The sequence below is a fragment of the Pipistrellus hanaki genome, assembly GCF_964339955.1.
Source record: "Pipistrellus hanaki genome assembly, chromosome: 5".
NCBI lineage: Eukaryota > Metazoa > Chordata > Mammalia > Chiroptera > Vespertilionidae > Pipistrellus > Pipistrellus hanaki.
This window is the reverse complement of record NC_140507.1, coordinates 28,097,738-28,125,106: the sequence shown is the minus strand read 5'-3', so window position 1 is coordinate 28,125,106 and position 27,369 is coordinate 28,097,738. Positions and strand designations below refer to the sequence as shown.

The following is a 27,369-nucleotide window of genomic DNA, read 5'->3' as shown; positions in this document are numbered from 1 at the left end:
GTCCCTCCCAGCACCAGGCATGAAACCTAGCAGAGAAAGTGTTAAATTAAAAATCTGTTGAGAAAAAGAAGAAACTTGAAAGGGAAAAGAGGAAAAGAAAAGGGAGGGAGGGAGGGGAAGTGGGTATAGGTGAACAAGAGAGCTAGCAGAATAGCACTGTGATTAAAAGTCTCGCTTGGATTTGACTTCACTTACCAGCTATGTGGCTAAAGGCAAATTACTTAAGCGCTCTGTGTCTCTGTCTCAACAATAAAAGGAAGATAATAATGGTCCTGCCTTAAAGACTTGTTATGAGGGTCAAATGAGATAGTACTTTTAAAGCGGTTAACAGTGCTCAGTTAAATTAGTTTTTATAATTATTAATTCTGATCTGAAGTCAAGATTCTGATCATTTAATAAGAAACTCAAGTTCACCACATCAACAAAGCACAATGAGTTGGAGAGAGCTGGTTTCAAATCCCAACTCTATCTTTCACTACATAATTGACTGTGGGTATGACTCATGCAACCCCTTTGGGCATCAGTTTCTTCAACTATAAAAGAAGGATCATAGGTGAACATCCCATTGGTGTTTACAAGAACTAAATGAAATAATGCATGTGAAATGATCAACACCTATTTGGCTTATTGTGAGCATTATATGCAAGTTATAACAATTGTTACCTCTACCACAGGAGGGCAACTCAGTATCTTCAAAGTATGTGTGGCTGGGAAGAGATTAGGGGTATAGCTCACCAAGCCCCAAATTTCTGACCCTTGTTTCTAAGACTTTCAGGAGAGTCCCAATGCTTCCATGCTCACCTTCTCACTGCACCAAATCTTCAAATATTGATGTCATAGACAGCTGTGAGCAACAGCCTCAGAAGATTCGTAACAGCATGAAGAAGCAGCCACATTTTGATCCAAACTTTCTTTTTTCAACCTTTTTTGTTTTGTTTTGTTTTCCCCCAAGGAGAAACCACAATTTAAAGTGGAGAGGAAAAGGGAAACAGTATATCTCATTGATTCCAAACAATGAAGTTCCCTGGGGTTCCACATTGTGCTTCCCAGGGGAGCCCTTGCACAGGCTGGCCCCTCCCACCCTACACACGAGAGATGAATAGCAGGCCCATCTAGGACACACACACCAGTGAGGATGCAGACTGGTGGGCAGAGGACGCAGGCCTGACCTCCCAGTCTTCCTTCAACATCTGGCCCAAACAATGTTTCTTCAGAGAGGCCTACTCTTACCATCCTCTTCAAGGTGGCGATGACCATTGCCTGCTTACTGGGTACCTCCGCCCTCGCCCCTACCAGTCTATAGGACACCTATGCTCAACCATGGTCCAGCTTCAGACCATGTGCTCCTTGGTAAAAGGACTTCTATATTGTCTCCTGGCACAAGTTCTCTGATTCCTTTTTTCCAAATCCAGATGCTGAGGATGAGGGCAGTGCAGTGAAAGGAGGAAAAGGCACAGGCAACACATATCACAGCCAACAACCCTGCTGAGAGTTGGCCCTGATGCTTGACACCCTACATGTGCAGAGGCATTCAATTGACTAATGTTGAAACAGGAAGACATTTTTAACAACCTTACAATCCAATACTCAAAATCCCTGCGATGAGATGATGACTGGGAAGAAGCAGAGTCACCCAGGCTTTTAATTCTTCCTTTGAACCAACAGGAGTTAAAGACTTTCTGCTCTGAGGTCTTATGGCCTCATGGTGAAGAGTGTGGGTGCTGTGGTCAGGCAGGCATGAGTTTGAGGGTCATTCATCCACCTACTGGCCTTGTGACTTAGGCAAATCGCCTAACCTCTTTGGAACTTTGGTTTCCTCTCCAGTTACCAACTAAGTTGTTGTGAGGGTTAAATGAAAGGATGCTATGGAATGGTGGGCCTGGAGTGAGCTAGTAGCTGGGTCTGAGTTTACCTGGACGTTCTCTTCAGTCACCTCAATTTCAGCCGTATAGATATAGTCAATCAGCTTACTCAGTGTTTGCCCATCCACGTCCTTGATTTCAATTTTCTTGGCTTTACTCTCAGACATGTCACCTACAGTTCAAAACAAAACAAAATGAACATGAACTTGGCACCAAGAGTATGCTTAACTTTCTCACATGCCTCCTGCCCCATATGGGTAACATAAAGCACTTGCCTGCACTCTGGAAGGTCACCCAGCTGACATCAGGTCACATCCACAAAGCAGAGTCACCCAGGCTTTTAATTCTTTAAGCATCCCCCACTCTATCTGTTGCCCATTTCCATTTTGAAAGCAAATCTGTGCGCAATAATTCATTCAACCAACATTTACTGTAAACTTCTACAGAGTAGACCAGAAGAAGTGAAAAAAGTATGCACCTGTCCTCAAAGAACACATGTTCTAGTCTAGTAGAGACTTATAAAAATACATCTAAACAGCCAAAACCGGTTTTGCTCAGTGGATAGAGCGTCGGCTTGGGACTGACGGGTCCCGGGTTCGATTCTGGTCAAGGGCATGTACCTTGGTTGCGGGCACATCCCTAGTAAGGGTTGTGCAAGAGGCAACTGATCGATGACTCTCTCTCATCGATGTTTCTAACTTGCTATCTCTCTCCCTTCCTCTCTGTACAAAAAAAAAAATCAATAAAATATATTTTAAAAAAATACATCTAAACAGAGGTGGTAAGAACAAGCAGAGGTTTAGCAAAGTAACCATAACAACAATTTAAAGAAGTAACATTTACTGCTAACTATGGCCAAGCACTGTCTTAGGTACTTTTATTATGATGTTTATTAATATTAACCCCATTTTACAGATGAAGAAACTGAGGCAACTCTAGAAAGGGGCCAGGCTGGGGTTGAAACCAAGGATTCTGACACTAGAGCCTATTCTTGTAATCAATATACTATATTAAATCCCAAGAATGCAGAAGATAGAAGAAACCCTGCCCAGGGAATTCAGGAAGGCATCCAAGTAGGTCACTACTGAGCTGGGTATTAGAGAATAGAGTGTTCCACAGGCACCAAAGACACCTTTCATGAGGAAAGACGAGCTGGATGCAGCAACTATAAGTGTAAAGATAGGAAAATGCCAAAGGAAAATATTGGGAGCAGTGAGAGGCCGGTATGACTTGTACCTAGGGTAACAGTGAGGAAGGAAGCTGGAGAACTAGGTAGGAGCCAGGACTTGTAACTTACAGAACCCTGTAAGCAATGCAAATGAATTTTGACTTTATGCTAACAGTAGTGCCATTAAAAGGTTTTAAGGAGGGGTGTTTCTGAATGAAACTTGGGATGCATTATTGAAGCTGGATCAGAGGCAGGGAGGACCGCTGGAAGACCCTCATAATAATCCACAAGGGAGGACCTAGGCCTGTGAACGAGGGCAGCAGCAGCACCACATTTGCACAGTCTTGAGGCCCTTTACTTCGGCCTGCCCTCTCTATACAGCACAGAGGTCAGTCTAGAGCCAGGGTCATCCCACAAGGGCTGCCGGTTTCAGAAAGAAAAGGCAGGCAAGACGTGTGTCTTTGTAGAATAAAATAAAGGGCAACCTGACTGCAAGAAACTGGGATTCAGAAGCTGTCATGAGAGTGTGGAAACAGAGCTGGGAGGTTGTTTTTTCTCCGTGGGATTTGGACATCGGAGCCAAGACAACAAGTACAGTACAGCGTGTGGGTAGTGACACCTACCTCCAGGCTGCATAGGCTGCACAGGATTCCTCCCCCAGTGCAGTTCCCACCCTGACAGAGTTCTAGATATGAATGACTCTGGAACAGGGAGGGAAGGGAGGAACCATTCTAAACCCTGCCTGCTCTCTTCATACCAGATCAGGCAGACGGGAGACCCTCCACGTTGATCTTTCTTCTCTCTGACTGCTTGTGGAAGCCAGTCAAAAGGCCTCAGCACCAAGAACCTTGAGGCAGGGCAAAGAGGCAATGAGGAAACAGAAAAGATTATGGCTTTTTCCTCTACCCATAAGATAGGTGCTCACAATCTCTCTTGAGTTTACTACTGCACAAGACTTGACTGGGGGCAAGGATGAACCTGCACCCAAGATACGTGCCCTTGACTAGGAATCAAACCTCAGCCCTTCGGTCCATGAGCTGATGCTCTAACCACTGAGCAAAACAAGCCAGGGCAAGCCAGGCCAAGAGCAACCTATTTTTAGACAAGACTATTGTACCCCTCATCCTCAAATCTGGGTCTCTTAGCCAGAAGATGATGCCTGGACTTGATGTGATTTGTTAAGGACAGGAAGAAGAAACCCTGTGTCACTGTAAGCTTCAGCCCAGACTAAAAGACAGGTCACATGGAAGATAAGGCCATTCCTCCTTAATCCCAAGCAGCCTCCAATCTTTTTTTTCTGAGCTATGGCACCTAATCCCTGACTCCTCAGGGGCAAAACCCTCAGGAACAGACCCTTCTACTACTACTCCTCCTCCTCCTCCTCCTCTACAACTTCACTGAGTCTTCTTAGTCCAAGGGAAGGATTCTCTAGTGCTCCCTCCCTCCTAGCCGCATTGCCTTGGATTAAATCTTGTTAAGCTGCAAGTTACCATAAAGATCTTCAAAGACATTGCTACATCATGCAAACAGAACACCGACAAGGGTCAGGGCTGTCAGGGTCTGGCAGATGAAAGGATGGAAACAGAGGTTCTGTGGATTGTGTGCATACCTGGGAGGTGAGTAAGGAAGCTGGGCCATCATTGTTCTGCTTTGTGATGGTCTGTGTCCACTCAATGTCTAAGCCCTTGCCTCTTACCCCAGCACATTCCTGTCTCTCCTCCCTATTTCTATTATACTCACTAAAGATACTAGCTACACATCAGCCTACATCTAGTAAAAACTGGATGGCAACTCCTTTAAAAAACAAAATCAGCTCAGCTGGCGTGGCTCAGAGGTTAAGCATGGGCCTATGAACCAGGAGGTCACGATTTGATTCCTGGTCAGGGCACATGCCTACGTTAGGGGCTCGATCCCCAGTGTGGGGCATGCAGGAGGCACTCAATCAATGATCTCTCTTATGATTAATGTTTCTATCTTTTTCTCCCTCTTCCTTCCTCTCTAAAATCAATTAGAATACATATATATATATAACAAAAATAATCTCTAATCAGCTTCTGCATATAAAACCAGGACAGGACAGCTTACTCAAGGGGCTTCATTTGGGATGGGAGCTGTAACATATTTGCACCTCTGATGATGGATGTAAGACCCTAAGCCTGAGGTCTTTAGATCTCATGTCCTTTAACACCGTAAAATGGAGTTGTTTTTAAAGTATTTAGATGATTATATGGAGTACAAATATCTATAGTCAACAGAACCCATAATAAAGGGCATGATAAAAAGAGGGGTAAAAACTAACTAGGCTGTTTTGGGGAAATGAACTTCCCCTGGGATAGAGGTCCTAGATGGGGAGGTGGATGGACAGGCACAGATCTTAAAGATTCCATACTCACAGGGAAAAGATGGGCAGAACACATCACTACTGGCCTCTCCAATCACACTATGCAAAAGAAGTAGAGGACCATTAAGCTTCCCATCCCAGATCTTTCCACAGACTGGCTGCCTTTGGACACTCTGTGGGCATTCAGACCTGTTTCACATTTATGCAAAACTAGAGGCCTGATGCATGAAAATTCATGCAAGAATGGGCCTTCTTTCCCCTGGCTGCCCGCACCGCCTTTCGCTCCGCCTGAGCCTCCTTTCTGCCTTCCCACACTGTACAGAGGCCTGGAGCAGCTGGGGTAGTGCAGAATGCAAGTATCCTGGCCCCTCCCTCTGCCATTGGGCGCCTGTATATGCAAACTAGCCTGGCATCTTTGTTGGGTTAATTTGCATACTTGCTCCTGATTGGCTGGTGGGCATCACAAAGGTATGGTCAATTTGCATATTTTTTTACCTGTTTACCAAGCTATTATTAATGTAGATTATTGTGAGCAGGACATGGTCAAGTAGTAGAGTTAGTATTGGAACTACCACAGGACAGTTGGGCAATATAAACTCAGAGGACAAAAAATAAAATAAAAAACTTTAAGCCTGAACAAAAGATTATAATTACATCAATCAAATCAGAAGAAAGTCACACGTATTTTCTTTTCTTTTTGGCCTTAAAGATGATGACAGAAATGGACTCTGCATGAGTCAGCTGGGCCTTTTCATTACTAATTTTATGCATTTTAAAGTTGAACTTGACAATTACAACAAAATGTTGCAATGTTACTTTTTTTGTACCTGTTTACCAAACTTTAAGCAAAACCAGCCTCAAAAAATACACAAATATTATTTTTGCTGATGAAGCATAAGCTGGTTCAACTGTCCTAGAGTTGTAGAGCTGCAGAATGTCTCACAAGTCTTCCAAATGTGGATACCCTTCAACCAAATATTTCTTATTCTTAGAATACATTCTAAGGAAATAATCAGGAATACAAATAAACATTAAGATGCAAGGATACCCATTATGATATTTACAGCAGCAAAACATTAGAAAGAATTATAATTTCCAACCAGTAAGGAAATGCATTTTCAATAGGGTACTTATGATGGAATTTTAAGATGCCATTAAAATTATGAGATAGATGTGATTTAACTATAAAAAAAATTCACAAAATTCTGTTAAGTTCAATTAAGCAAATTTTCATTGAGCGCTTGCTATATAGAAGATTGTGCTAGGCAGGGAGGCTATAGCAGTACATTTAAAAGGTACAGTTCTTACCCTCATAAAGCTTATAACTGAACTGGGAAGTCAAATATTGAAGAAATAATGAGATTAGAATACTAAAGAGAAGCATAGGGCACCACAAGTAAACCAAAGGGATTTAACCTAATCCAAGGGGATCATGGAAAGCCTTCCTGAGGAAATGATGCTTAAGTGGTAATGAAGGATGAATAGGAGTTAGGCAGGCAAAGAGGCGGGGAGGAAGAACATTTCAGGAAGGTGAATACACATCAAGAAAGGCTATTCAACTCTGTATATATAAAATGAACTCATAAAATATATTTCATATCTATATTCATAAATACATATATATTTATAAATATAAAACCTTAAAGAATATAAAATATAATCTTATCTAGATGTGGCATTACATGTAATTTTTTATCATTTTACTTGCTCACATTTTCTATTTTTTTTCTTCAATGAACATATGTGATTATTGGGTGGATAGATAAATGAATAGATGGATGGCAACCAGATTCAATGAAAGGCTTTGGCTGGCATTAGATTACTTTCTTCTCTTTGTTGTTATTATTTTTAAATCCTCACCCAAGGACATGCTTCCATTGATTTGAAAGAGAGAGGGGAAAAAAGGGAGGGAGAGAGGGAGGGAGGGAGGAAGAGAGAGAAGAAAGTAAAAAGGGAAAGAGAGAGAGAGAGAGAGAGAGAGAGAGAGAGAGAGAGAGAGAGAGAGAGAGAGAGAGATGAGAGTGAAACATCAATCAACATCAATCGATTGGTTGCCTCCTGCACACACCCTGACCTAGAACTGAACCCACAATCCTTCGGTGTATAGGACAATTCTCTAACCAACTGAGTCATGCCAGCCAGGGCAATTGCTTTCTTCTCTGAGTCTTTCCTCCCATTCAATTATTAGAATCTAAGACTACCCCAAAAGTATCTTTCCTGTCCAGTTCTAAAATCATTTTAATTTTGCTTAGGCACTTTCACTACCCGAGAGCAAGTTCATTAGCAAAAAGTGGAGCCAATTCTAAAGTTATGCAATTCCCAAAAGATTCTTATCACAACACTGGACTTTCCAAACCACACACACACACACACACACACACACACACACAGAATGACTGACATACTTATTAAAATTTTGGCAAAGTATTTATTGCAGACAAAATGAATTATATTTTTAAAAGGAGACTGATGAAAGAGAAGGGAAAAATTATAACATTACTACTAGGGTTTAAGATTACTCTAAAAGGAATGTGGCTCAAAATGTCCAAGTAATGAAATTATCTGGTTTTTCAGGCTACAGTGTGAAATTCATAGCCTAAGGTTCAAAGTGAGGTGTGAGTGGCTTGGTCCACTTAGCAGAGATAGCTCTGAGCTGAGACCAGCTCCTTCACATGATCAGCCATGGGGAACACACATGTGAGGAACTCTCAAAATGTTAAGGGCCAAGTTTTCCCCAACAGGAACCACTCATGCCCAGGAGAGGCTGTGTACTGTATTAGGGAAAGGTCAGAGCCTATTCAAGCAAAAATGTGCCTGCACGCACCTATTCTTAGCAAATCTTTCATTCTTTTGGTCATTACTTATGAACTATATCAGGCCCTATGGTTGACACGGAGGATTCAACAGTGACAAGACATGGTCCCCAAGTGTACAAAGCTCACAATCAAATGTGAGAGATATTTCATTCATTCATTTAAAAAACATAAGTCCTATTGTGTACCAGGTACTCAGGATATAGTAACAAGTCCAACAAGATCCCTTACTTTGTGGAGTTTATAGTCTAATGAGGAAAGAGTGGTGAAAAACTATAAACAACTAACCAATATGATTTTCAAATAGTTATAAATGTTATAAAAAAAAATAGAGTTAAGTTATGGGATAGAAAAGAGACTTAATGGGGAACTATAGCTAGGGTAGTCAGAGGAGACCTCCAGGAAGCAGAGACCTGTAAACTGGAGGATGAGGAGCAGCCAACATACAAGATGCCAGAGCACAGGCACTGCAGACACCAGGAAACAGACGCACTCAGAGGAAGCACAGAGTACTTGGCGAGCGTCGGGGAGGGACACTGATCCAGTCTCTGTCTCACCCAGCCCCGTGGGCCTTCAGTCAGCAGTTACCTACAGAGCACTACCCTTCCTAGTTCAGGGAAGGTACGGTGTATCTCTACACACCAGAAGCTCTACACATGGGTTCAAGGAATTCTATTTCAGCCGAAACCGGTTTGGCTCAGTGGTAGAGCGTCGGTCTGCGGACTGAAAGGTCCCAGGTTCGATTCCGGTCAGGGGCATGTACGTTGGTTGCAGGCATATCCCCGGTAGGGGGTGTGCAGGAGGCAGCTGGTCGATGTTTCTCTCATCGATGTTTCTAGCTCTCTATCTCTCTCCCTTCCTCTCTGTAAAAAATCAATAAAATATATTAAAAAAAAAAAAAAAAGGAATTCTATTTCAGAAGAAACACATGTGAACAGTTGGGCAAGGCAACTTGGCATGCTCAGGGAAGAGGCACTCCCTGGAAAGTTGGCAAAGATGCTGAGAATGAATGACCAATAGTGAATATTCCTGTCTTACTCTCCCCAGGTCCCACTATCACCTCTCCCAAAGGAGGCCCATGACAGCATTGGGCCAGCCATCAAGAAGCCAAGTCGCACTCATTCTCTGGGTAACCTTGGGCAAGTCCCTCCCCTTCTTTCTGCCTCAGGGTTCCCCATCTGCAAAATGAGAGATCAGAAGGCCTAGAGATGAGCCCATAAGTTTATGTTTTTCACAAGCTTCCCATGATTATGATTCATGCCACAGTTTGAGAATTAATGGACTACAGGAATTCTACTCTCTTTGCCTCCTGGTGACAAGGGGCTGCATGTTCTACTGGCCTGGCAGAGATTATGTTTTCAACAAGTCCTCCATGGTGCAAAGCACAGTATCTGGCACAAAGAAGTTCATGGTGAGTGTCGCAGCCTTCTCTTTCCTCCCTCCCCTCATGCCATCACCCTCAATTTTGTCCCAATCACTGTTATTGTTTCCCTTCACCATACCTGTGAACATTGCACAGAAGTAGGGGCTGCAGGCTGCCAGGACCACTCGGTGGGCTTCTATCTCGACATCTTCTGCCACAATCATCACATCACACAACAGCTTCTTACTGTAAGATACCAGTGAGAGGACAAGATGAATCACAGCACCAACACCCACCCCTCTCATACAAGAGTATTTTTCCTTTCACCCTTTTCCATGCTATCACCATATAAGGTTGTCATTGAGACCTGCCCTATCTTGAGTTAAGCAGCGGGATGGACTCATCAACTTTTCCAAGTCCCCAATAAGCCTGGCATTCATGCATTCTGAAGGTACACAGAGTGATCCAACTAGTCTGGGGCTGCAAATTCAGAGTTCTTTCATGTGTCTTCACTTCTCTGTTCCCCACTCCATCAGCCTGGACTGAGACAGGAGTACAGCAGCTCAGGGAGCAGTGGGAAAAGTCTGGGGCTGTCAGTCAAGTGACTGCGTGAATGCGGAGGGGCATAGCATGCCTCTGTGGTGTGCCACCAGCGAGAACAAGTATTAACAATTCACCAAGAAATCCACTGCCTCAGTAATACTGTTAAGAGGCCAGCCAGATCTAGAGGACTCACATATTTCTCCTCCCACTCAGATTCAACACTATCACCAAGAAGACTCTACCTGCATACTATGCTCCCTAAAGACCCTTTGCAAATGCTAATCATTGCAATTAAGACTACTGTAACTACCTTTTTATTTATTTGTCACTCCCACTACACTATGGACTCTGAAAGGGATATGTCTTAGTAACTCTTAGACACCTGGCTGAATCCCTAGCCCACAGTAGGTCCTAAATTTTTACCAAATAAATGAATGAATTTTGAAATGGGATCAATCCACATTCATAGATAGAATAGATGTTTGGCTACTTTGGAGGCTAAAAGGGTACCACAAAGCCCTGTCAACTGAAGAATTTTTCTTCTACCAGCCTTCCGATTTCTTACCATGCCTATCTTACCTAATAATAGACAAACATGTAAATTGACCATACCTCCGCTACACCCATAGCCAATCAGAATGAGTATGAAAATTCTAAGACCAAAGATGGCAGCCACCCAGCTGCTCCAGGCAGGGAGTGGCCAGATGGAGCAGGACACCTGCTATGAGAGGGCGGGTGGGGGTGAAGGGATCTAAAGAAGTGGAGTGCCACATTAAAGACAAAACTGCAGGCTCCGGGGTCTGCAGTGAAGACAAAGATGGCAGGCTCCAGCTGGAGTCTGCAGCAAAGACAAAGAAGGCAGACTGGCCAGAGCGAAGGCCTGGGTCCCGGGTGCTGGAGGAAAACTGGTGCTGGAATCCAAGGAAAGGAAGGCCTATTACATGAATCTCTTTGTGCAACGGGCCTCTAGTTATTAATATAATGGTTAACAATAATGGAGTTATAGGTACCAGACACTGTTCTAAGCACTTTTTTGGATGTATTGCTTTATTTAGTCCTCTACAACCATATGAGGTAGGACTATTGTTATGCTCCACATTGTAAACAACAAAACTGAGGCCCAGGGAAAGTAAGAAACTTTCCCAAATTCACACAGAAAGAGAGCAGTGGAGATAGGCTTTGAACGCAGGCTGCTGAGCCCCAGAACCCATGCTCCTAACATCTATGGCCTCCGTCACCACTAGTCCCTCCTTTACACCGAAGCACTAGGTGTAAAGGTGGGAGGAAAGACAGGCAGGGCAAACATATTTCAACTGTGATCCATTGGTCACAGTTAATTAGAACACTATAGTGGATTGAGAAATCTGTCATGACTGGGTCCCATGTGAGAGTGATGAATGTAGTGAATTTGCCATGGTTGATAAATGGAAGAGAAGGCACATACTTGTCATCCCTGGTGTATCATATTAAACCATTGACAACCTCTAGGACATTAGTCCAGGTTCACTTATCAGAGTAATAGAATCATAAAGCCTGAAAAGGTTGCAGCTGCAAATTGGCTTAGAGAAGTGGCCCAAAGCTACAAATCTTAAATCCAGGTACAATACCACAATGTCTCATGACTGGGTGACACTTGTATGGAAAAAGACATAAATAGGTTAATTCCAATAAGGAAAAGTGGTCAGGAAAGGTTTAACAAACAAAATAGTATATCAATGAGGGGGATTCTGGGAAGGTTTAACATATGAAATAGTGTATCAGTGAGCACCAAGAGGCAAAACCTGGGGGCAGGACCTCACCCTGAAGTGGTCTGCACACCTCTACCTCACACCACATGTAGAAATTAATTCATAATGGACCAAAGATCTAAATTTAAGAGCTAAAATATAAAACTCTTAGAAAACATAGGGATACTCATGACTTTGAATAAGACATCAAAAGCACAACAAAAAACAGATAAATTAGACATCAAAATTAACAACTTTGTGCTCCAAATGACACAAATAAGACATCAAGAAAGTGAAAAGAGCCAAAGCCGGTTTGGCTCAGTGGATAGAGTGTTGGCCTGCGGACTGAAAGGTCCAAGGTTCGATTCTGGTCAAAGGCATGTACCTTGGATGCAGGTACATCCCCAGTAGGGGGTATACAAGAGGCAGCTGGTCGATGTATCTCTCTCATCGATGTTTCTAACTCTCTATCCCTCTCTCTTCCTCTCTGTAAAAAATCAATAAAATATATATTTTTTTAAAAAATAAAGTGAAAAGAGCCAAAACCGGTTTGGCTCAGTGGATAGAGCGTCGGCCTGGGGACTCAAGGGTCCGGGTTTGATTCTGGTCAAGGGCATGTACCTTGGTTGCGGGCACATCCCTGGTGGGGCGTGTGCAGGAGGCAGCTGATCAGTGTTTCTCTCTCATTGATGTTTCTAACTGTCTATCCCTCTCTCTTCCTCTCTGTGAAAAACCAATAAAATATATATTTTTTTAAAAGCTGGTTATATTAAAAGAAAAAAAGAAAAGAAAGTGAAAAGACAACCCACAAAATGAAAGAAAAAAAAATTCAAATCATGTATCAGATAAGAGTCTTGTATATAAAACATATAAATAAGTTGAACACTATAACTCAATAACAAGTAAACATATAATTTTAAATGGGCAATGGATCTAAAGAGGCATTTCTCTAAATAAGATATAGAAATGCCAATGATCACATGAAAAGATGCTCAACATTAGTCATCAGAAAAATGCAAATCAAAACCACAATGAGATACTACCTCACACATACTAGATGGCTATAATCAAAATAACAAGTGTTAGTGAGGATAGAGAAATCGAAACTTTCCTATACCACTGGTAGAATTGTAAAATGGTGCAACTGCTTTGGAAAACAGTCTGATAGTTCCTCAAAAGGTTATACATATAGTTATATGATCCAGAAATCTCACTCCTAGGTATATAACCAAGAGAAATGAAAACATACATCCACACAAAAACTTGTACATGAGCTTTCACAGCAGTATTATTCATAATTGTCAAAAGCCAAATGTGGTCTATCCATATAATCAAATCTTATGGAGCAATAAAAAGGAATGAAATACTAAGACATATGATAACATAATAAGCCTTAAAAAGATTATGCTAAGTGAAAGAAGCCAGTCACCAAAACCCATATATTGTATGATTCCAAAATGGGCAAATCTATAGACAGAAAGTAGGTTAGCAATTGCCTAAGGTTGGGGGAGATGGGAAGGAGAAAATGGGGATATTACATAGAATTTTAGGGGGTGATAAAAAAAAGTTCTAAAATTGATTGTTAGATGCATGACAGTGAATATACTAAAATCCATTAAATTGTGCACTTTAAATGTGTGAATTGTATGGCATATAAATTATATCTTGCTAAAACTGGTACCAAAAAGAAGAAAGAAATCAATGTGCTAAGATGGTTATTACAAGTTCTAAAGGCATAGTGGCAGATTAAAAAAAAAAAAAAAAAAAAAGATGAGGACAGAGAACTGTTTGCAATGGTGAAATGAGAGGTTAGAATTGTCGAGATGACCTAGATCTCCTTTTCAGATCTGGTCAGGGTGTGCTATTCCAATAAAGACTACATCCCCTCTTGCTAGCTGGATGGTCAGGACCCAAAGAGCCATTAGTGCTCCAGAAGCAGCTGCTGGTCTGACCAGAACAGAGCTATGAAAGAGGAAGACTGGAGGGTTACTATGCCAAAAGTCCATTCTCCACTATGGAAGTAAAAAGAACAGGAAACTCATGAACTGTGTGATTCATGAATGGCAAAGAACATTTGTGCTTGAACTAAAATAACTTAAAATTGAGGGAGGGGAATGTGAAAACAATGCAGAAATAACCCTAGACCCCTGGAGCATTGTGTAACTTTTCCTTAGCTAAATCCCTGAATGGTTAAGATGCTTTACCCAGGTTTCATCAAGATAAAAGATAGAAATAGGTTAACTCCAATAGGGAAAAATAGTCAGGAACTCCAGTTCCCATAAAACTCTCACAGATCCACAGATCAATAAAGTCTATCCAGGCCCTTCTGTCAGCCTCCCCATTCCACTCTAGTTCTTAAAATGAGCCATTTAAATACAAAGATTATTCACTTAAATTTCAGTAAAACACTAGTGTTTTCCAAAACAAATTTCATTAAACAGTCAGTTTATACATAATAACAATCATCAAAGTGGGTTCTGTAGTCAAACACATGTGGGAAACCCTTACTTAGACAAATTTTTTATAGGACTTCTCAAAGCCTGTATGCATTATGAATTTCAGAGTGGGGCACAGCAGTTTCATATCTCATTTTTCAAACTTATTTGAGTTCCGAGCTCTTTTTCCCCCACAGAGCATCTTGAGAAAATGTTCACTGGAAAATGCTAAAATATACAAGAGGACAGGAAGCAGGACTGTTGGAGGATATTAAATCCAAGTAGATGCATTTAGGGAAAGATGCAAAATCGTGGTAACTTGCAAAAGAAGTAATAAGAACATAGCAAGATGAGTTTCTTAAGTTATTTTAAAAAATTTTTAAATACTAGTAATGAAAGGTGAGGGGGGAGTCTATGTACATATCTATTCCCTGAGCTCTCCCTTTCAGCAGTGACTGGAGTTGGCTACATCTGGCAACATAGGGTCTAATGAAAGACCTGAAATTTCTTTTTCTTTTTTCAGTTTTATTGAGATACTAGTGGCCCAGTGCACAAAATTCATGCAGGGGTTGGGGGGTGGAGAGTGTTCCTCAGCCTGGCTGGCACCCTCTCCATCTGGGAACCCTCAAACAATGTCCTACTGTCGGTTTATAGGAGTCTTAAATTAGCCAACTTAGGGAACTATACGAAGAACTTCAATAGAGTCTAAGGAACACAACACAAATTCTTCAGTGACAAGAGAACCATGCACACAGGCACAAACATCAGCAACGCCGACTGCCAAAGACAAACATGAACAGAGCTTCCAGGAAATTTGGCAGGAGGCCTAATAAAAATTGAGCAATAGGGCATAAGATAAATTTAATTTAACTTGGTTTTTATGCCAAAGACTGGACCCTGCAAAAAGGAAAAATGAAGAAATAAATATAAAATCAGGTAGAACTTTTTTTAAAAAGTAGTTCAACCCCTTACTCAACAAACATATCTTCAGCTATATATGCTTATGCTCATGCCATTTTCTCTGCTTGGAAGACTTTTTCCTATCCATTTATCATTCTTTAACTTTTACTTGTCCTTCAAAATTTACCTCAAGCATCATCCCTTTTAAGAAGTGTTCTCCAAATTTGTAGTTTGGCATACTTGCTTCCTTAGCACCCTCACAAAATACCTATTTGTATTACAGAATATAATTTTCATTGACTTATTTATTTATTTAACTTTTTACACCAACTCACCCATCCCAGAGTCTAGCTACTGCCTCATTTCCTACGAAGAACTAGGTGCTAGACATCAAAACAATTCAGAAGTTGCCCCTGCCTCAGGAAACTCATGAGCTACATAGAAAAGAGGAAATAAACAATTACAGCTCACAACAGGATGAATAATGGCATGGGCAAAAAAAGCTTCTGAGTTCTCTAGAAAGGAAGAGATTATGTGCACAAGCTTTGTACAGAAAAGCATGTTCAGTGTCCTGAACCTGTCTGGCAACAAGCTCATCAAACATGCACACTGGCTTTACAAGTAGCCTGCACGCCCATCATCATTTAGCTAAATGAGGATGAGTGCATTTGCATTTCATTTATTTCTTTATGGAGTTAAATTGCATTTAGAAGCTAGGTATTTTTCCATTCATATGGCTGTCTAACAAGCTAAGTTCAAACCAAGGAATGAGAGGGAGGCCAAAAGAAAATGCATGGCATCCACAATCTTTAATCTGCAATTGTGTGTAGGTGTTGTAATCATTCTATTATTGGACTTCAAGCAGCTGGTTCAGTTGGAAACCAAGTCCATGAACAGAACTTCTGTAACCATACAGGATTTCTCCACTGTGATTAAGTACTAAAATGATAGGTGTTAAATACAAAGGAAAGAGAGAAATTTCTGAAAGACATCTCTCTCAATCAGAGTTTGAAAGGGGAAGCCACGTGACTGAGAGTGGGTGGGGAAGAGTCAGAATTCATTAGGAGGTGGTGTCCTAACTTAATAGAACCTGATAACGCTCACCAGGCAAGTTGCTTCCAAAAGGGCACAGGCAAAATAGGAAATGTACCTCCTCAGTTCATTCATAACCTTGAACGCCTTCCCCATGTGGGCAGGATTGACAGTGATAGTCCTCTGGTTCTTCTCATCATCCCCAGCCTGAATCGAGGACTGGGAGCTCAGCTTGGTGCTGTGAACAGGAAGGAAGTGGGAGGGAGGAAAAAGAGGATCACATGTTGATAAACCCATTCACCCAACTGCACAAATGCATGCATTTGCCCACCCACCAGGGGCATCCCTGTCAGCCTGTTCTCTTAACCACAAACCCAACAGGGAAAGAATGCATTGGGTCAGGCATTTCTGCAGAATCTCCCAATACAAAGTGCATTCCTCTGATGGAAGATGGATCCTATCTCAGCTTATTCCACTGAGCACTTTTGTGACTTTGTGGGAGTGCTTAACTTCCATCTCTCCAGATGGGGAAAGTGAGGGGAAACTAAGCACTATACCATTCAATTCATAGGGATGTTTGTTCATTCAATAAACATCTAATGGAGCCTACTATGTGTCAGGCACTGTAATGAAATTTAAGGGAAACACAACAATAAACAAGAAACAGACCCTGCTCTTACAAAATTTTGAGTTCAGTGGAGGAGAAAGCCAAGTAAACATTTAACTATTGTATCTTAAGTATTATAGTTCAACTAGAGGCTGGTGCACTGGGGGGCGAGGGGGGGCGGGGGGGAGGTGGATCCCTCAGCCAGGCCTGAGTCCTTAGGGGATGTCCAACTGACAGACATCCTTAGTGCTGCTACGGAGGAGGATAGGCTCCCGCCATCGCCATTGTACTTGCCAGTCATGAACCCAGTTCTGGGCTTCTGGCTGAGCGGCATTCCCCCTGTGGGAGTGCACTGACCACCAGGAGACAACTCCCGCATGGAGCATCTGCCCCCTGGTGTTCAGTGTGCGTCATAGCAACCAGTCATTCTGCCATTTAGTCAATTTGCATATTAGCCTTTTATTATATGGGGTAAGAGTTACAGAAACACAGTTGTGGGAAAGGAGACAAATGTAATACTTTAAACAATAAAAAGAAACGGTTAGAGAAACACAAAGGATGGGCAACAATCCCAATGCTGGTATGATAAGGAGAAAACTTCCTAGAAGCTGAGCAAGAGCATCCATTAACCAGGTAAAAAAGGAAGGTGGAAAGAATTCAGAGGGCAGTATGCACAGAGATCTGGAGAAAAATTCAAGTGTGTTCAGTAAAACTTCAGGCTATTAGACTGAACAATATTGTGTCATATAAGCAAAGCTAAAGAGTTTGGATTTCATTCTTTAACCATGAGAAGCCATCAAAAGGTTTTAAGCAGAGAAGCGGAGCAGGAAGCTGGTGAACACATTTGTGCTTCAGAAAGATCACATTGGCTACAGTATAGAGAATGGTGACACAAGTGGAAGTTTTGGGGAAACCATAATCCCAAACAAAGACAAGAGATTGTAATTTGTTATGAAAAGAAATGCTATCTATGTGAGCTAAATGAGCAGGTGGTTGTAGCAAGTCACTCATAGTTTCAAAACTCCTGTCCCAAAGACAAAACACTTAAATCCTTGTGAAATCCCACTCAGAATCCCAACAACTTCTAAGCAACATGTCAAAACTTTATGGCGGCTGAGAAAGAACCAAAAGAGTGAGTAAGGAAAGCACTCTCCCCAGATTAAAGAAACTACTTAGCTCCACGGTCAAGTCTGGAACCTCGGAGTTACCTCTGTTTGGACAAGGCTAAGCTTTGCTTTGCTAGTAGGAAAACAGGACCTTTTCCACTTGAGTAGATTTAGGGACCCACAGTTTACTCCAACTCCAGGACAGCAGTACTTTCTTTTGCCTTTCCCTTTGCCTCTGTCCACGCTACTTCCCAGCTCTGAAAATTCTTGAGAAAGGGAATGCTGTGGTTAAGAGAATGTTCCAGAGACCTGAGAATCCATAGATCTCACACTGGGATTTGTTAACATTCAAATACAATCAAACATGCCCCAGACCCGTAGCTCATCTGACTCCTCCTTTGGCTTCTTTCCCTACCTTCAGTTCAGCATGTAAATGTAAGCCACAGGCACCTGAACTGTGAGACTGTTTGGATTCTGAGTGCAAAGAAATTAACTGAGCTGAGCCCAGGACAATAAATATAGAGAGATGCACAGAGGCAGATGATCAGAGTCATGTGTTTAAAGAGATAAAGAAAATCTCAAAGCTGAAAATGTGATCAGGAAGAGGGAGTACCCAGTAAAGATTAAAAAAAAAAAACTTCATGTAAGAAAACCCACAAGTATAATTGATTGTTAGTGTCCTCACTTCCCCACTCCAAGGCCAGAAAGATCGTTTTTATTTTCTACTAACATTTTTACTTTTGATATTTAATACCTTATATTATCTGATGTTGATTTTTGGGTCATGATGTGAAAAGGGGATCTAATTTTTCCCATAAGTTCCACTTATTACTTCTTATTTTTCCCACTCGCCTGTCATTGTCATGCCACCTTAGGTCGATATCAAAGTTCCAAACATACAGGAATCTATTTCTTGACACTAGCCTATTCCATTGGTCAGTGTACCTGCCTCTGTACCCGTAATACATTATTTCTGTAGCTCCATAATAAGGCCTGATATTTGATAGAGCAAGTCCCTAATCCTATTATTATGTTTAAGATGTGTTTTGATCATTCCAGTCTCTTTACTCGTTCATACAAATTTTAGTATCGTTTGTCAAGTTTTATGAAAGACTCTGATGGGATTTTGATAAAAAACTGCATTGAATTTATAGATCAACTTGAATAGAACTGACATCTTTCTGATATTGTATCTTCTATTCAATGAACATGGAAGATAGAATATCATCTTTTTTTAATATTTTATTGATTTTTGTACAGAGAGGAAGGGAGAGAGATAGAGAGTTAGAAACATCAATGAGAGAGAGTCATCGATCAGCTGCCTCCTGCACACCCCCCACTGGGGATATGCCCGCAACTAAGGTACATGCCCTTGACCGGAATCGAACCCGGGGCCCTTCAGTCCCCAAGCCGACGCTCTATCCATTGAGCCAAACCGGTCCCGGCTAGAATATCATCTTTATTAGAGATTCCATATCTTTCCATTTATTTAGCTCCTCTTTAATGTCATTCCAACTTTTATATTTTTCTGCATGGGGAACCTTATATAATTATACTTATTCACCTAATAATTTTTATTGCTATTTTATAATGGAAATTGTGTTTCATTTTAAAGTATATTTTCTGATTATTATGGCTTATAAAATGCAACTGATTTTTGCAAATTGATCTTATATCTAGCCACCTTACCAACTGTTTCTATTATTTCTATCTATTTGTCTAAAGATTTAATTAGGTGATCTATTTTAACAACCTCATTGCCTGCATATAATGCAAGAGATTTTTTCCTCCTTTCCAATTCTGAGGGCTTTAGTTTCTTTTTGCAAGAAATTCTCCACTGGCTAGGATGGTCACACAATGTTGAATAGAAAGTGTGCTAATGAATATTTTTCTCATCCTCCTGATATTAAAGATGCTTCTAATGTTTCCCTATTGTGTATGTTTGCTGTAGGATTTTTGTAGATACCCTTTCTTAATCAAATTAAGAAAATGTCCATGTATATTACAGTTCTTGAGTCATAAGATATATTGGATTTTATCAAATGTTTTTGTAAATCTAATGAAATGATTATATGGATTTTTCCTTTTATTCTTTTAATGTGGTAATATATTTTCTAATACTAAACCATACTTAAATTCCTGGGATAAATCTAAAAACTATAAAACACTACACAAATATTCATTATAATTTTCAAATTGTAGAGAGACTTAAAAGCCAGGAAGAGAAATTATCATTTGGTATCAATCAGGGAACCATTGAAGGTTTTTAACAGGAACTATGATAATAAAAGCCCAGTGGACAAACATTTTAGTTCTATTTCACACACATGGAGTGGGTGTAGACCAAATAGAGACAAAGATGGCTCACTCTTCCTTTTTCTGTTGCTCTTTATACTTTCCAGCCTTCCAGAATAGCCTAATAATGATATATCTCTTTTAAAAATAATATTGTATTTACCAAAGTTCTCAAACATAGATTCTCTTATCAGAGGACTTAATTTCAACAAAATGCATTTCACACTGAAGCTTCCCTAAAAGAACAACTTGATGGCTGCAGGGCTGGCTAAGGAAATGACATCTGGTTTCCCCATTCAACCCTTGATGCCAAAGCAAGTCTTGACATCAGAAGGAACCAAATCATCCCTTGGTCTCTATCACTCCTTTCTCCCCTTGGGTATGAAGACACAGGAAGTCTAGAGTGGTATCTCTCATTTGTGGAAAACACAAGATTCTTGGCAACTCACTGGTCTTCCAGAGAGTAGGAAGTTAAGTAACTTCTTAAGTAAAGAGATGACCTAAGGACTCAGAGGAGTTAAAAATCTTGCACAAGATCACAGATAATAAGTGGCAGAGATGGGATCTGAGCTCAGGTGTCCTTGACTTGAATCAGCCCAAGTTATTTCCACTACAACTCATGCCCTCCAGCAATATAGTACATAAGTATGTGCACACGCTTATATACACACACACACACACACACACACACACACACACACACACACACATGCCTCAGCCCAGAATCACATGCTCAGACAGAGTTGCTAGATCCTACCATTCCCTCCCTTATACCTTTCTCCCTCCATTCATACAGATTTTAACTAATTAATCCCCAACAGCCCAATTCCACTTTCTCAAGGCCCAATCTCCAGCATGCTCAGTTCTTGATACCAGACAAGTCTGGTGCATTCCCCTTCTCCACCTGTGAAGCACAACCATATTGATGTATATTCTCCTCTCTTGCCCATACTTTTCACTTTATCCAGACCCAGCCAAAATCACACATACACACACACACACACACACACACACACACACACTACACTTCTTTGTGCAAACTCAGCCTACTCCTTACTTTCTTTCCCTCAAGCCTATTCTTCTTTCTATGTTTTCTATCACCAAGGCATAATCAACAACCCACTCACCTATCCAAGGCAGAAACTGGGATGTCATCCTTGATTTCACCTCCCTCTCTCTCTCTCTTGCACACCCCTCACATACAGCCATAGTTCTATCAACTCTATGTCCTTTAATATCTTTCCACACCATTCCCTTCTCACAGTCATTATTATTACAACCTCAGCCTGAGCCATCATGATCTCTTGTTTTATTACTATGGTAAAGTCCTCCCAGACTCCAGAATGTTCTTCACAGAATGTCAGTGTAAGCATGGCATGTTCTATCTTCAACAAGTCTCAAAGACTTAGCCTGGCCCTTCATAATCCATCATTTCCCTAAAGACTTCTTGTTACTTGCAACTGCCTAAATACTAGTATACCAGGCTCTTTTGCCCTATCCTCCTTCTCCCTGATGTCTAGCTCATTCCTTTCAGCCCTTCAAGCCTCTTACTGGAATCTTCCTATCATCCTCCACTATCCACTAGATTGATTTCCCTTCCTATTTGCTCCCTTGGTACTCTATGCCTCCCTCTTTATAATAATGTAATTACCTCTTACTTCTCTATCTCCCCTGCACAATATGTGCTGGAAATGTTTAACAGTTGGTTTCAAGGAACGGAGCCCTGATTTTTAACATTTGCCAATTTCCATGGTGTAAATACTCCCACCACAGCATATTCAATCTACCAACACAATGTCACTGAGTATATGGAGGTGGGAAGAAATGTGCAGCAAGCACATTATTATATCACCATATAGTATTTCCACTATACAGATATAAGAGACATAGTCTAGGGCAATGGTCGCCAATCTTTCAGACCTCGTGGACCACCAGTGGTCCTCGGACCATTGGTTGGTGACCGCTGGTCTAGGAGACAAAGATCATAGTAAAATAAATGGGAAATGATGAGTTTTGAGTGTTTCTTACACTTGTTTTTAATATAATTAGGTTACATAATTTAATTTTTAATAAAAGTTGTATTTAAAAAATTGACTCATAAAATTCCTAAAATTAAGCAGCTTTTGCAAGTGGATGATTGTTGGCTCAAGCACAACCCTGCTCACCCAACTTTGAGCTCCATGGAATACAGGATGGTGTCTTATTTCCCTCTCTATTTTTAGCCTCTGGCACATGACAGGTGCTCAATAAGTGATTATTTGAGTAAATGAAGGAATGGGTAAGTAAATGAGGTATAACTACCAACTATTCCATCTTTCTTCACTTCCCCTTATAAAAATAATTATGGCTTTATTCCTCTAACTTCCCCTCCTTCTTTCCCCTTGGGGGATTTGAGGAATTATTTCTTAGCTGTCTAGTTCCCTGCATTGGTGATACAGAATCAGGAGAATGGGGGGCAGAGAAAGCCAGCATCAACTAGAGAAAAGGGAAACAGCAAGAATGGTTGGTGTTGTTGCTTACTGCATTCATTCTTAGGCTCTTTCCATCGCTGAGGAAAATTCAGGCAATGAATTGAAAGAAAAAGACACTGGATAGCATGTCAGCAAAGTAGAAAACAGAAAAGCCTCTGAGCAGGCTGACTGTGCAGAGGTATTTGGGGGATCTGTCAGATGAGGAGCTCCAGAGCATGCAGGGTGTGAAAGAGGAGGAGAGGAAAGGGTAGCCTTAGAAATGCTGCTGAGGCTAGGAACTACATAGCCGGTAAAAGGCTTCAAGAGGTGCAAATACAGTTTAGGGAGAGTGTGCTGATACTGGGCAACATACACAGAGCCCAGGCACATTATATTCAGGCTACAGATGAGACAGAAAAATGGCAAAGTCGCTTAGAGAAGGGGGAAAATAGCCTGCATGGTATCACTAGTAGTTGAAAGTCGACCCATGAACCAGTCGACTGGAGGTCATGATTCAATTCCCAGTCAGGGTACATGCCTGGGTTATGGGCTCAGTCCCCAGTAGGGGATGTGCAGGAAGCAGCCAATCAATGATTTACTCTCATCATTGATACTTCTTTCTCTTTCCCCTTCTCTCTTCCTCCCTATAAAATCAATAAAAATATATTTTTGAAAAAATAAAACTGTGCCAAATCATTAAAAATCCCTCATTTAAAAAAAAAAAAATGTACTCTTTGCCGAAACCGGTTTGGCTCAATGGATAGAGCGTCGGCCTGCGGACTGAAAAGTCCCAGGTTCGATTCCGGTCAAGGGCATGTACCTTGGTTGCAGGCACATCCCCAGCAGGGGGTGTGCAAGAGGCAGTTGATCGATGACTCTCACCGATGTTTCTAATTCTCTACTCTGTATCTCTGTAAAAAATCAATAAAATATATATTTTTTTAAATAAAATAAAATAAATGTACTCTTTAGAAACGGAAACCAAAAAATAAGAATCAGAGGGAGAAAGCCCTCGGTCCCACTCATCCCACATTATCCAGGAAGGAAAATGATTTAATTATCAGACATAGTCATTTGGTTCAGCCTCAGGTCAGATCCCTGTTGTGAAGCTTAAGTGCCATAACTTAGCTCCCCGTTTACTGTGCAGCCTTTTGACCAAATTAGCCTCCCCCATGGTTCTCCTTCAGGAAGCAAGAAACGTGGTGGCAGGCCCTCAGAAGCATCTTGCCAGGAACTGTTTTCACAGCAAATTAACAAACTGTTGTACACCAGGTTCTTGCGAGTTCATCAGCTTAACTCTGCTTCTCCAAGTCTGGGCAGCCACAGAACGCTGACAAGATAGGATTTGGGAACCTACGGGGCTCTGGGCAAACTGCAGATCTGGCATGTTTCCCAATCCTAAAGTTCAAGGAATGCCCACTGACTTGGGATAATGTGCACAGCTTAAAAGGCCAAGGGGGCTCATTAGTTATGTCCTACTCTCTGAGGTTCTTCACTGTGTGGCCAAACCAGCCCAAATGAAAGAAGTCTGGATCCTCTAGGACCTGTGACACAGCGCTACTTCACCCCACGGACTGCGGGAAACGGCAGCGCTTACTGGAGACAGTATTATTCATTGTATTGAATTTGGAATTTTCACACAAGGCCATCATAATTCATCAAAGCCAACCAGCAGCTGTTGCCATTCTTATAATCAGGCTCAAGAACAGGTATGTTATTAATCACATTCCTAAGGGTCCGATTCACAGACCACTTCCTTCAAAACCCAGGGGTAAAAAATCTCTTAAGTGTGCTGTGTAAAAATGTGAAACACAAGAGAAACGCTTGAGTTCAGACAGAATTAGACAAGGAGCAAGGAAGACTAAAAGAAAGCACACCCCTTGTTATGTGGTATTTTGGAAGTCAAACTTCTGTTTGGTTTGAATAGGAAAACTGAGCTTTTCCATGTGTATAGTTTTGATAAAGGCTACAACAGATATTCATAAGTTAAAAAGAAAAGTCCAGGAAATTTGTGCTGAGACTCTAAAAATCCTTATAAATGATAAAAAAATAAATTTAAAGAAAAAAAAAAGTTACAGATACCTAGCTTGAGAACCACTGAACTTATTTAAGGGGGTGGGGGGCGGGGGGGAGGTGGATCTGAGAACAAAGAATGTTCAAGTTATTTTTTAATACTTTATTAAAGTTCTTTTCAGGCTAACCTAGTTCTAGGGTTCATCTAGCAATTGGGGGGAAAAAAAAAAAAAAGTAGGTCAGTTTTATAATGGCAAATTTCATCAAATAAAGAACTTGCTTTGGAAAAGTAATCCAACAATGTTTTTGTCTGGATCTGGAATAACAATCTAAAACCTAGCAAGCAAAATCCTAAAAACCCAAACCTGAGTATGGGGAAACAAAGTGGTTTCTGTCATTGATTATTTTTTTGTGTTTTTTTGTTGTTGTTTGTTTGTTTGTTTGTGGTTTGTGTGGTGTGTGTGTGTGTGTGTGTGTGTGTGTGTGTGTGTTTTGGGGGAGGGGGGTGGGGGTGGGGTTTGTAGTTGAAACCTTACTTCACCAAAAAGTTTTTCCAAAATGGAAAATTGTATCTCAATTATCATGGATGAAATGCACATCTGCTTCAGGCAACAGTGATGTCCAAAAATGTATTTAAAAGCTCCTACCCATGACTTCTGAGGCAGGTGAGGACTCAGCAATGTGCCGTGGGAAGAGAGAAAAAGCTAAAGCACTGCACTCAACACTTGTTCTTCCCTGGATCTTGACAGCATTTTTTACCTGGCATCACAAAACCCAGCCTTGAGAAAGCATCAGTTCTCTAAATGGTGTCTTCTCAGAAAACATGGTCTATCTGTTCTTGGATCAAGGGCAAAGAGACATGCTCCATCCAGTTCTAAAGCTCCCCAAGGTCCAGGAGCAGGCTCTCCTTAGTAAAGATGAGCTATTCTCCCTATGAGGACTGTTCACATAAATTCATGGCATAATCTTGGGTGCCTGAGGCCCACCTTAAGCAGGAGCATCCTGATACTTCTGATAAAAAAAAAAAAAACAACAACAAAAAAAAAACACAATTTTAGGAAAAATGGACAACCAACTTCCCCTTTTTATGATGTTCCTTTCAAAAGTTGTGGTTCTCTGCAACTCTTGCAGATATGCCAGAGACTAGGTCTGAAAATAAAATTTTAATTATGGCAAAATATATGTAACATGAAATGTACTATTTTAACCATCTTTTACTGTACATTTCAGCAGCATTAAGTGCTGGGAACCAATACCAGCATGTAATAATCACAAGAGTTTCACCAAAAAAGTTGGTGAAACTTGGACGGCTCAACAAGGGTGAACCACATTTGTAGTTTACTTGTTGAAACTGCTAAATGGCACTTCCCCCAAACCTGAATAGGATTGTTAACTGCCAGACACAGCTCAGGGCATTTTATTGCCTCCTTTTGGCCAAACACCTGAACAGCTGTAGGCTATTCCCCAAACTGACAATGCTTCTGTACCTTTTGATACCTTGCCCTTTGAAGTGTATATCTCTGCCTTGCCTTGGGACAAATTCTGTTGAATAAAAGCACAGGGTCCTTGGTCAAAGAGGGAGTCTTTAGCTCCTTCAGCTGAAAATCCTCGACCCCCCAATGCCTTTCAAAATTATCTTTCATCTCTGGACTCCTTAATCAACTATGTGAAGCCCCTTTTTCCAGAATGCTGAACCCTTTGTAAGGCTGAGAAAAGAACCCCGACAATTAAGTACATTTAATTGTGCAACCATCACCACCATCCATCTCCAGAACATTTTCATTTTCTCAAACTGAAACTCTACCCATAACTCTCCATTCCTCCCTCTCCCCAACCATTAGCAACCACCGTTATACTTTCTGTCTATTAATTTGACTACTCTAGGAATTTCATATGTTAGAAATTTATTTTAATTCATCTATAAGCCTGATTTCCAGAACTGAAATAAAATCCCAATAGCAAGAGCAACTGCCATTTTCAATGTCCATCTGCTCTACGCGCGCGCATACACACACACACACACACACACACACACACACACTATCACTGTAGTAACTGAGAGCCTTTTCCTTTGCAAAATAGAAAACAGAATCATCTTCCTCTGACAAACCAAGTCACAGAGATTCTTCACACAGAGAGATGGGAAACAGCTTCAGAAGGACATACAGCTGAAGAGCTGGCAGGATGCAACAAAAATGAGTGTAAATTCACAGGTTCTTCACCGAAACCGGTTTGGCTCAGTGCATAGAGCGTTGGCCTGTGGACTGAAAGGTCCTGGGTTCGATTCTGGTCAAGGGCATGTACCTTGGTTGCGGGCACATCCCCAGTGGGGGGTGTGCAAGAGGCAGCTGATCGATGATTCTCTCTCATCGATGTTTCTAACTCTCTATCCCTCTCTCTTCCTCTCTGTAAAAAATCAATAAAATATATATATTTTTTTTTTTAATTCACAGGTTCTTCTTAATATTTTGGCCTGAACAAAGGTGTATTCGGTGGTTCCAAATCTCAGGGTGTCTATAAAAAAGAAGACTGAGGTAGGTCTTGTTGAAACTAGAAGAAAAAATGCCAACCCCTGTATTTGACTACGAGAAGATAGTTTAGGTAAAAAATCCTGGCCTGATAAGCTCTCCCTAATTTTCTCATGGGAATGGTCCCACATAATCTGCTTTGGATGACAAATATAGGAAGGCCCTAAAATAAGCAATGTTAGTGTC

At 41.1% G+C, this 27,369-nt stretch overlaps 1 protein-coding gene across 7 annotated transcripts in view; it reads right to left on the bottom strand.

Moving 5' to 3' along the window:
- Positions 1-27,369, bottom strand: part of KLHL3 (kelch like family member 3) — a 139,746-nt gene that overhangs the window by 68,310 nt on the left and 44,067 nt on the right. For 3 of the 7 annotated variants that reach the window (XM_084884530.1, XM_084884531.1, XM_084884535.1), the window contains 3 exons: positions 16,303-16,422; positions 9,687-9,793; positions 1,913-2,034 (listed from right to left, as the gene is read on the bottom strand). In XM_084884530.1, coding sequence (XP_084740656.1) covers positions 1,913-2,034; positions 9,687-9,793; positions 16,303-16,422 — 349 coding nt within the window. Of the gene's footprint in view, positions 1-1,912; positions 2,035-9,686; positions 9,794-16,256; positions 16,426-27,369 lie in introns of those variants that run through there. The other 4 variants (XM_084884533.1, XM_084884532.1, XM_084884534.1 and 1 more) reach the window with 4 other exon arrangements.